The sequence below is a fragment of the Emiliania huxleyi genome (genome assembly GCF_000372725.1).
Source record: "Emiliania huxleyi CCMP1516 unplaced genomic scaffold EMIHUscaffold_107, whole genome shotgun sequence".
NCBI lineage: Eukaryota > Haptophyta > Isochrysidales > Noelaerhabdaceae > Emiliania > Emiliania huxleyi.
The window spans coordinates 92,491-102,949 of NW_005201984.1; the positions used below are offsets into that span (position 1 = coordinate 92,491).

The 10,459-nt window shown below is 65.0% G+C and overlaps 3 protein-coding genes across 3 annotated transcripts; all 3 read right to left on the minus strand.

Annotated features, from left to right (window-relative positions):
* Window positions 1–291: 291 nt before the first annotated feature.
* EMIHUDRAFT_454298 (hypothetical protein) lies at window positions 292–3,358 on the minus strand (the record flags this gene model as incomplete). The annotated part of the gene is made up of 7 exons (XM_005792492.1): window positions 292–309; window positions 457–573; window positions 766–849; window positions 1,018–1,104; window positions 1,201–1,248; window positions 1,379–2,320; window positions 2,825–3,358. 7 exons carry the CDS (start codon window positions 3,356–3,358, stop codon window positions 292–294), a joined length of 1,830 nt encoding a protein of 609 aa, XP_005792549.1.
* A 922-nt stretch (window positions 3,359–4,280) lies between these two features.
* EMIHUDRAFT_222967 (hypothetical protein) lies at window positions 4,281–4,847 on the minus strand (the record flags this gene model as incomplete). Its single annotated transcript, XM_005792493.1, has 3 exons — window positions 4,281–4,484; window positions 4,556–4,662; window positions 4,751–4,847. 3 exons carry the CDS (start codon window positions 4,845–4,847, stop codon window positions 4,281–4,283), a joined length of 408 nt encoding a protein of 135 aa, XP_005792550.1.
* Window positions 4,848–8,333: 3,486 nt separating this feature from the next.
* Window positions 8,334–9,888, minus strand: EMIHUDRAFT_222969 (hypothetical protein; the record flags this gene model as incomplete). The annotated part of the gene is made up of 5 exons (XM_005792494.1): window positions 8,334–8,343; window positions 8,545–8,609; window positions 8,800–9,069; window positions 9,143–9,318; window positions 9,444–9,888. 5 exons carry the CDS (start codon window positions 9,886–9,888, stop codon window positions 8,334–8,336), a joined length of 966 nt encoding a protein of 321 aa, XP_005792551.1.
* Window positions 9,889–10,459: the final 571 nt, after the last annotated feature.

Consider the following 10,459-nt stretch of genomic DNA (forward strand, 5'->3'; position numbering starts at 1 on the left):
TGCAGCAACTAGCATTCCGTACACGTACACCGCTAGAGACCTCGTACGTCGTAGCCAGAGGCTTCTCCGGTAGCACGTAGGTTCGAGACTCGTGTACGGAGCAAACACACGTGTGTACGTATAACGTATACGCATCGATACGTAATCAAAATAAACTAGGGAACCTGCGTACACGGACATGCACATGTATAGTGCTACGTGAGTCGTGACACGCCCGGAGCTCGTGGTCCTGGGGGGCCGGGGGGGGGGCCCAAAGCTGCGGTGCCAGGTCGATATATGGGCCACGCCGCGCTAGCAGCGGTGCTCGGCCTCGTCGAAGCGTCCGATCGAGGCGCCGTCAAAGATCAAATCTACGAGCGGGAGGGGCGCCCCGGCGGCGGCGCCGTCGTCCACGGCGCTCGCCGCGGGACAAAAGGCGGGGCGGGTGTCGTTACGGCCGGCAGCCCGGTCCGCCACCCGGCTGTACGCGCCAGCAAAATCTATCACGCGGCCGAGCCAGCCCTCGGCGGCGGCGGCCAGAGCTGGCGCGGCCGCCTCTCGCAGCAGCCCGTCGCGTTGGATGGACGAGCAGACCTGCGTCGCACAAGACGGGGGCGGGAGCCGCAGTGAGTGGCTGGTGCGCCTTGTGCGTGATGGAGGCCGCTCGTGCTCCTCACGCAACCTCCACTCGGACCTTGTGACCAATCTCCAACCTCCGCTCGGACCTTGTGACCAATCTCGGGCGAACTCGGCCGATCTCGGCCGGACCTCCTCGCAGAGAGCGACGTCGAAGAGGGGCAGCCCGAGGTGGAGGTCCAGCGGGACCCACTCGCCGGACAGCCGCACGAGCTGCACAAAGCCAAACGTGCCCTGCAAGCGCAAGCACTGCACCACACGCGCCGCAACCGCCTCCGCGCCGGCGCCGCCGGCAGCAACGCCGCCGCTCGCGTCGCCACTCCCTGCCCCGGCCCCGCCGCCGCTCCCGTCGCCGCCACCGGCTTCGGCGGAGCCGCCGCCTCCGGCGCCGTTGGCGGCGACCTCGAGCGAGAGCAGGTCGGGGTGGAGGTCGGCGGCACGCAGCGGGAAGGAGACTTGAGCGGCACGCGACGGGGCCGCGTCGTACGCCTGGAGGGCGTCATCGAGGGGCGCGGGTGAGACGGATCGGGCGAGCTGCTCGCCCCTCCCTGCTCGACGAGCAGACTCGGCGGCCTGCACGAGCACCGGCGAGAGGAGCAGCAGCTCGTTGATTGCGACGAGGGCGCCGCCCGCCTGTGCTCGGCAAGACAGGTGACGGCCTCAGGTGACGACCTCCCGACGCGAGTCTGGGGGCCGGGGCGAGGGGCGGCGCGTCCCACGCCTTGGCAGAGCTCGTCTCTCCCGACCAGCTAGTCAGAAGCACGGAGGGGGCAGACGCGAGCGGCGCCGGCAGCGACCGCAGCCGCGTGCCACGCCGCAGCAGGACCGAAGGGGGTCCGGCGCCAACCGCCGCGTACAAGGCGAGCCTCGCCCACGGCGAGACCATCGCCGGGGCCAGCGGGCCCGCGTGCGGCACCCCGGTGCCGCGCGTGAAGACGGTCTCCGAGTGCGAGAGCAGCGGCGCCATCGAGACGGCGAGGCCATACGAGCGGCCGAGGAGCCGCGCGAGCTTCGACGAGCCGAGCTCGCGCAACGACTCGGTCCGCACGATGTCGAGCGGCCGACCGGGGCAGGCGGCGCGGAGGGAGGCGGCGGCGATGCGCAGCGAGATGGCGTGGTCAAAGTACTCGAGCAGCTCGAGCTCGTGCGGCCGCTCCACCTCGGCCGCCGCCTCCAGAAACGCGTCGAGCGACTCGGCGGGGATCTTGCCGACCTCGTACAGCGTCACCGCGTGCTGCTTGAGCCCGGCCGCCAGATTGGACATCATCAGCGAGGCGGCGAGCTTGGAGTCGACAAGCAATGCGATGCGCGCGCCGCTGCTCGCGTCCCGCGGCGACACCTCGCCGCCGCCCTCGGGCGCCGCCATGAACTCGGGGGCGGACGTGGCGGAGGCGGAAAGAGGAGGCAAGCCGCCCCCCGCTGCGCGCGCCTGCGCCCCTCCCGCCTCTGCCTGCCCTGCCGCCGCAGCGGCTTCGGGAGGCGCCTTCTTCTTCGCGAATCCGAGGCGGCACGCCAGCGAGGCGGCCATCAGCACGCGATCGAGGGGCTGGTCGAGCAGCGACGCGAGCTGCCGCACCTCTGCCGTCTCGTCGTTGGACACGAAGAGCTCGTAGAGCAGCTTCTCCATCCAGTCGTTGCCGACGCGGTTCATCACGAAACCGACCAGCGGAGGCACCGCCAGCTTGTCCGACGCCTCCACCGCCACCTACGGCCGCACACGGCCTCGTCGACAAGGGGTGGCGCCGCCGCAGAGGCGTGTCGCGCGCCTCGAGACGCACGAGCCCGCTCGCGTAGAGCTCCCGCACCTGGGAGGGAGAGCGAGCCGTCCTGCTGGTCTCCTCGGCTCTCGATGCACGCCCCACGCGGGCGGGCCGAAGGGGGGTGGTGGCAGCGGCGAGGCTCGCTATCTCTCTCTCTCTACGTCGAATCGCACCCCTTCCTCTGGCAGAGCCGCCGCGAGCGCGCGCCCGTCGCGCGCCGCGCTCAGCGCGACCAGAGCGTCGCGCGCCGCCGTACCGAGCTGGCCGTCGCCGAGGTCGCCCGCAGCGCCGCCGCCGTCCGCCTCGTCATCGCCACCGAGCTCGCCGCCGCTGCCGCCCAGCCCGCTGCCGCCCAGCCCGGTGCCGCTGCGGCCGCGCGTGCGGCGCGGTGCCCGTCCAGCGAGCAGATCGGCGGCGATCGACAGGGCGGGCTCGCTCGCGCACACGACCCACCAGTCCTCGAGCGGCAGGTCCGGCGGCGGCGCCGAAGGCAGCTGCTTCATGATGAGTCCGCGCCGCCGCTTCCACAGCCATCCCTTTGAGCGGCACTCGTTGAGGGCGTGGAGAAACTCGTTGCGGCCGACCCGGAGGAGCCTCGCCGCGTCGGCAGCCGTGAAGTTCGGAATCGTGTCGTACGAGCGCTCCGACCGGAGCATCTCGAAGAGCATCTCGCGGTAGTAGCGGAAGGGTGTCTCAGCGGGCCAGCAGGCAGCGAGCCGGCGCGCTAGGTGGTACGGGTAGAGGAGCAGCCGCTCGCGAGAGGCTTTGAGGAGCTCCGCGAGGTACTCCTTCTCCTCCACGCCCAGAGCCGATGACCACGGCAGTTGCAGGCCGAGCGAGTGTGCCCTCAGCGCCCTCAGCCAGGCGGCCTCGGAGCCCAGCCTCGCCCGGAGGGCTGGAGGCAACACTTCCCATTGCACGGCCGTCGGCCGCTTCTCAAGCCACTGTGCGACCGCCTCGCCTTCGGCTGTGCTTTCAGGCATCTCGCACGCGGGGCGGCGCTGTTTTCAAAAGAATCTTTCACCGCGCGCACAACTCTGGGCACGCGCACTGGCACTAACACAGGTACACCACTGGAGCCGCCTAAGCGACTCCCGCGAGGACGGCGAGGCACTTAGCTCCGTGCACTCGACCGCCCTCGCCGCTGGCAAGCTCGTTCACAATCTGCTCTGCGATGGCCGTGTGAAGAACGACTGAGATGCGCTGCTTCTGCAGCCCCAGCCAGCTCTTGGTGGTCCAAGTCACCTCATCGAGGTACTGGGCCCGCGTCAGCTTGTCCTGCAGCACGTTCGCCGCCCCCCAGAGGATCTCGCCGACCCCCTTCCCAAACCCCGCCGAACGACTCGAACAGCAGCAGCCGCACGTCGACGTCCTTGTCCTCCCTGGCGTAGCGATACTCGCCGCCATAGGACGGTATGCGGCGATCGCCGCCCACTACCCTGCCCCCCCTAGTATGCCATCGACCAGTCCCCGGGGCGCTGTTTTCAGGCACAAAGAAATTTAGAGGCCTGAAGGACACTGTGGATGGTTGGCGGCGGTCGGCAGGCGGCGGCGGTGCTGGCGGTGCGAGTCGCACGCCGATCGCCGTGTCGTGTGTGACCGGCATCGAACACAACACGCTCTCTCTCTCTCTCTCTCTCTCTCTCTCTCTCTCTCTCTCTCTCTCTCTCTCTCTCTCTCTCTCTCTCTCTCTCTCTCTCTCTCTCTCTCTCTCTCTCTCTCTCTCTCTCTCTCTCTCTCTCTCTCCCCCCCCCTAATATACCTCAATACATGTACCTGCGCCGGGTGAACCCCCACTCGAGTACTGCGCTGCGCGCGGCTCCCTCCTCCTCGCGGCACGTGGCATCGCAGGGCACGAAAGACACCTTTGCTGTCCGGTGCCCGATAGGCAGTGCGGGAGCGACGCTAGCCCGCGCCACCCGCCTTGCCCGCGTGGCGGAAGGTCATAAGCGTCGGGATCGCAAGCAGCAGCTCGAGTGCCTCGAACGCGACCGAGACGGCGTTTAGGACGAGGTCTGCACGGGTGACAAAAATCTGCAGGTAGAGATAGTACACGGAACCCAGCGCAACGGGAAGCGTCAAAATGACAAAGAGGAGCAGCGTGCGCATCTGCTCCGGTGCCGGAAGGGTGAGGCCCTTTTGTGCGTCAAGGGTTGGGGTGAGGCTCAGCCAAGGGCCACCTGCTCCAGTTTGTTTCCGCGTGAGCCGACAAAGAGACGGGCGAGCTCGCAGACAAACATGACAAAGACGAGCGTCACCTCCAGCCCGAAATAGTGTCGCAGCTCTCCTTTGTACGGGAGGTGTGCACCTGCGTGAAGCGCAGTCGTCAGCACTGCTTGGCGCGCAATGCCGCTGCGCCGGAGCGTGACGCGCACGTTTCCACGCAAAGAGAAGAAGCATTGCGGCGGCCCACACAAAGACATATATAGTATTGAAGAAGAGCAGGATCTGCAGCGGCAACGAGGAGAGCATGAGCGGCCGGGGGGGGGGCAACGCAACGCAACGGCCGCCGTTACGGACGGCCGCGTACTTTTCTTTATCCTTGGCTCTGGAAACGAACATACCCGACGGTGACTGCTGACAGGGTTTTTCTCTCGGGACGAGAGTGTGGAATGGTGACGGGACCCTAGGACACGGGACCCCTCGAAGATCGTCTCGCCCTCACTCACTATAAGTGTTCACTCAGGTTCACACGGATCCCTTATCTTATGCGTGTGTACGCGCTGTGTACACACACACACAGGAAAAGGAAAGATGGGATCCTGCCTGCGTTCCCTGCCTCACTGGTAGCTGGTAGCCTAGGAAGGAACATCCGAAATCCTCGACGAAATCCCAGCGAAATCCCGGGGGCCGGGCATCTGCAACTGCAACCCCCCCCCACCGCCCCCTCACCCTGGCCTTCCCCTGCCCCCCCCCCCCCCTCCGCCTCCCCTACTCTCAGTCAGGCAGGAGACCGATAGTCAAAGTATGCACTGTCTGCCACTGACTGCGCACTGGAGAGAGCGAGATCTTTCTTGAACGATGGAGAAGGGATTTGCTGCTGTCTCTAGCCTCTAGGCCCCTGATGAATGAAGGGCCCTCCCTCGGCGCGGCGTGAATGAATGAATGAGATACATGCGTAGATGTAGGCGGGTGAGTTGGTTGGGTGGGTGGTGGGCCTGCTGACTGGGCGGGGGAGCGGCACCCTTGTGACGGTACGAATGTGCATGTGCCCTCTTGCCTCTCATGTTATCACTAATGTCCTTGGAGGTGCGCGCTCTTGCTCCTGGGAGGGGGGCAAAGAGAAGGAGGGGGCGGGTTCGGGCTCTTAGCCGTCTAGGGTGACAGTCGTAGGAAAGCGGGGGGGTTTGAGGTGCCACAGACCTAGGTAGGTGTGCCGCAAAGTCTGGATCGCTCTTGAGTGAGAAAAGTTCCACCCGAAGGCCGTCCTTGGCTGCCTGACGAAAGCCGTTGTAGACATGTGCGCGACGACGCAACGAGCTACGTTAAAATGCGAAACGCATCAACCCGCTTCAAGTTTGCGGCGAGTTTTGGCCGGACATACTACGGAAATTTTCTGCATCGGCCGATGACGCTCTCTCGATCTGGCCAGAAAGTCGCGACATATGCTGTCGGATCTGCCGGCAGAGCTCGCGCCGCTTGCGCGGCTACCTCTCAGCCCGCGCGACCAAAGCAGGGCGAAAGCGGCTGGGCGCGCCCTGCTTGTGCCCGTCAAGGCTGCGCTGCAGGAGCGGGAGCGCTTGGACAACCCAGGTGACTCCTCCCGCCCCCGTCCTGAGGCAAAGAATCGGCAGGGCACGCCAAGTAGTTTGAGCTGCAGGGGCATGCAGTGCCTGCCAGCCTTGAGTAGCACCCAAATGCCTCTCGAAACTTCCAATCGGGGCGCGATACTCCTCTCGACACCCTGACCTCCCCCTTCCCCCATGCAGCGTCCGAATGCGAGTTGCCGAGTGCCAGCTCTGCCAGCGCCAACGTCAAGGCGATCGAGGCGTCCTGGCTGCTCTTTACTAGCTGGGCGTCGCTGCAGCTGCGAATTGAGGAGGGCAATGAGCGCCTTCCTGGTCCCGCCGACGACGCGCCCGATGGTGACGGCTAGTAGATGCAAGCACGATTCCACAGACATGCACATGCACATGCACATGCACATGCGGGGATGGGGGATCGGAGGGCCGCTCACCACCCCATCGTGCTGCCGCAGAGTCTCTCACTTTCGGTCTTGCGCTTCTCTCTGCGCTCGGGCCGATGGCGCTCGAGGTGAGCCGTAGAGGGTCGTGAGGGTTAAGGAGGGCACTGCAAGTCGGCCACTGGGGCTCAAGAGCTGGCTCAGGGCTCTGGCAGAGCTGGAGGCAGTGCTTGAGGCGGCGGGACAAGCTCTAGGGCCTTTCGGTGGTGGTGTGTGTGTGGTGGGTGGGGGGCTGGGGGGCTGGGGGGCTGGATGTGGGGTAGCTTGTCGCTGTCTGTATCTCACGCGTCATCCTCAACTCCGCAGGCAGCATCTCGAAAGCGACGGCGGGGGAAATCGAGCCCCAGACGGGAGACGCCGCCTTGGAAGCGTGCGTCTCCCGCCGAACTTCTCGCTGGGGGCTCTTTGCATCTCTCCTCACCCTGAGCGAGCGGCCGGAGGTGGAACTGGAGGCTCGCGTGGCAGTCTCGAGGCGCAGAGAGCTTGGCCCGTAGCGCCCATTGATCCAGAGCGCTCCCTTCCTGTATTCTTCATTCTTCCTTCAATTTTGGTGTCTTCGTGAGACTTGATGCATGCGAACCTGTCTGACTTGTGCTGGATGACCCACTTGTGATCTTGCGTGCATACACCATACTTTGGGAGGGAACGCAAGGGTGTCTGGTGAGTTCTGAGTTGTGTGACGTCAGTGTCTCAGCACCCCAGCGTATGGGCGCCAGCGTGCCTACGTCTGTGCAACTTGCAGGGTGGGGTATGTGGATGGGGACCCCATTATTCAGGCCAAGGGCGCGGCGCTCTTACTACCTTCTCGTCTCTCTCTCGTCTCTCGTTCCTCAGTTTTGACATTTTTGAGGTGTGAGCTGTGACGCGCGGCGCCCGGCGCGCGCGCGCCGCGCGGGCCGGGGCATGTGCGGCGTGGGGGTGATATGTGTCTGGCACACACAGGCAGCGGTGGCAGGGGCCCGAGGCCCTCGGCGGAGGGGGTCAGTGGCACGCGCGCGCTCTCGCTTGGGGACCAACTCGATGTGTGGTGATTGTGCAGCGGCGGCGGGGAAAACACTGGTCAGTGCTTGGTAGGCCGAACTGCTGATATGTGTTTGTTAGCGGGCTGGGCAGTCGAGCGGAGACCCTCTCGCGCGCGCGGTGCGTGAGCGGGACGGTGTGTGTGCGCGCGCCGCCTCAGCGCCTCTGGCTCTGCCTCGCTGCGGCTGCGTACGGGCTCTGTGGGCTGTGTGCGGCTTACGGGTTACGAATTCGTACCATAGAGCAAGAGCGGTGTGACGGCGTAAGCGCGTCCACGCTGCGCAGCGGCTCCCCCGTGACCGCAGCCCCTCTCGCAGCCGCAGCCGTAGCCGCCAGCCCCCCAACTCTCGCCGCTCCTCTACCGTAGTGCGTAGAAGCTAGAATTTGTGGCCTCTCTCTAGAGCACAGAGTGTCGGGTATAGGTAGTGACCAGAGGGGGGTGGAGGGCAAGCCACGTGGCAGGGCGGGACACATGTCCCTAAATCCCATCTCGTCTCAGAGTTTGACCGTTTTATTTATTTATTTAAATAGAGGACGCCGGGGCGCGGGGGATGGCGTCGAGTCACTCCGTCACTCGCAATTGAGGTGCTGCTGGATGGCGGTTCGCCGTATATACGCAAAGCGAGAACAAGCCACAACGCACGGGGTGACTAGGTGAGACGTCTCGTCGCCTCACCTCAAAGCCTGGGCAGGACTTGGTGGTGCAGCAGCCTCCAAGCGCCGCCGCAAGGCGGAAGCTTGAAGTGGCAACGCGGCTAAGAAAGCCTGCAACAGGGTAGCAAGACGAGGGTCACGACGGTAACTCTTGGCGGTTGATGTCTGTGTCATGGAGGCCTCAAGCTGCCCCGACTCGCAGATGAGGGTTACGCTTGGCGCGTCACGCTCGAGGCACCTGCGGCGGCCGAAGAAGAGTGGCGGTTTGGTGGCTGCGGCCGACGCGGGAGCGTTGGTGTGGGCGCTTCTCACCATTTGAGCGCCACAGCACGCACGTCTTCGCTCATACCCCGCATCAACGCGTTGAGACCATCCACCTGAGAGGATCGACCAGGGAGGCTGAGCTCTCTCGGGTGGGGTTGGAGCAGGGCCTAGGTCTGGGGGGGGGGGGGCCTGCTCCGTCTCTGACTTCGTCGCCACGATGCCAGCGGCGCAGCCTCGGACAGAGGGCGATGGCGACAACGTGACGGGAACATTTGCCCCGCCGGGTGTCGTCTGCGACGCTACCTGACCGGGCGCGCTCGACACCATCGCCATCGGGTGCTTCACATCGGGGATTATCCGGATTGGTTGAGGCTGGGCAATGGGCGGGCACGGCGTCCCCACGCTCGCTGGCTGGCTGATTGCTGACGGTGCCATTCTCGCCGGAATCATAGGGCGTCCGCGCTGCGGCTGTGGCCGCACCACGCCGTGCTGTGCCGACGCAATCCGCATCGGTGCCACTGCAACGGTGCTCCTGCAAAGGTGCATGTCACACATGGGCGCCGCCTGCAGCACCTGCAAAAGGGAAGGCAAAAGAATGCCACGTGTGCCCTGTAGAATTGAACCTGTAGAGCAATGAACTCTGCACCGGCATGGGCATAGGCACCGGCCCGCCCAATGGCACTGCCGGCGAATGATAGGCAATGCCCGGTGGCGGGTACAGAAATGTCGCAGCCTGCGGCCGCAACCCGCCGAAGAGCGTGTCACAGGACGGCATGCGCTGTGCATCGTCGGCAGCGTCGGCGAGCAGGCCCAAGTCAGCGCCTGCAGACGAGCGCGCGGCCGGGTGAGGCGGAAAGGTGGGCGGCGGCGGGGGTGCAGCGCAAACAGGAGGTGGGGAGGGGGGTGAGGGGATTCGAGCGGGCCCAGCGGCGCGGTGGCACCAGTACCAGTACTGCCGCTTGCCCTGGCCCGTTTGCCCCGCTGCGCTCGCCTTTGATCCTCTCCAAGGTGGCCCCAAGCCACAAATGCCGACGCCGAGCAGCTTTGCACTGGCGAGGGCAGCACTGGCGGGCCTGTCCGACCGCCTGGCGTGGCCTGCGTAGCCTGTGCTGACCCTGCCTTGCCCTTCGGGGCGTCGTCCGACACGCACCGCTGCAGAAAGGTGATGCCCGACTCGGCAAGGCGGCGGAGAGCTCGAACAACGGAGATCCGCTTGGACTGCTCATCTGGGCACTCGCGGCAGTCGGTGTATCTCTGCACGAGCTGGTCGCAGGCGGGTCGATCCGGAATCTGGCCCAGGATGCGCAACACCAATGGCTCAGGTGGTAGCTCCCACGTCTCATTCTCGACCGCCTTACTAGTATGGTCAAAAAGCTGCGCAAAGTCGCGCATAGCCGCCCTGACTGGGCATTTCTCAGGCCAACGTAGAGGCATGCGAGAGCGCACTGGGGATACCTTCAATCTCGAGCTGCGGCAAACTCAAAGGAACGTTGACCGCCGATCGCCGACGCGCGCGGCTGGTTCTTCGATTCGCGTCCGCAGTCTGCAGACTGCGGAAGAAAACTCAACAAAAGAGAGAGAGCTGAGAGGGAGAGATGTGTGGTGTGAGGTCTGATAAAATATCTTAAAAAAGTGTGGGCAATACACGGGGAATGGCACAGCATGTAGAGAGGAACTCCATGCAACACACCATCTCTCGTACAAGCGAATCTCGACTCACAAAACACACAAATCTAGAGATCATCAATTTTGTCGGCGCGGATCTCAATTGGCTCGCTGACCGTTGCCCCCGCGTACGTGCGCGTCAGGCGATAGAAATAGCAGCCATACAGACCGACGCCAACGGCGTCTGAGACGTCGTCCGGGAGCTTGATCTTGCGGTTCGCCTGCGACCGCATGTGGTCCGACCCGAGGGGCCGGCCGAGGATCGCCTCCACACGGTCCCTCACGGCGGACTTGCTAG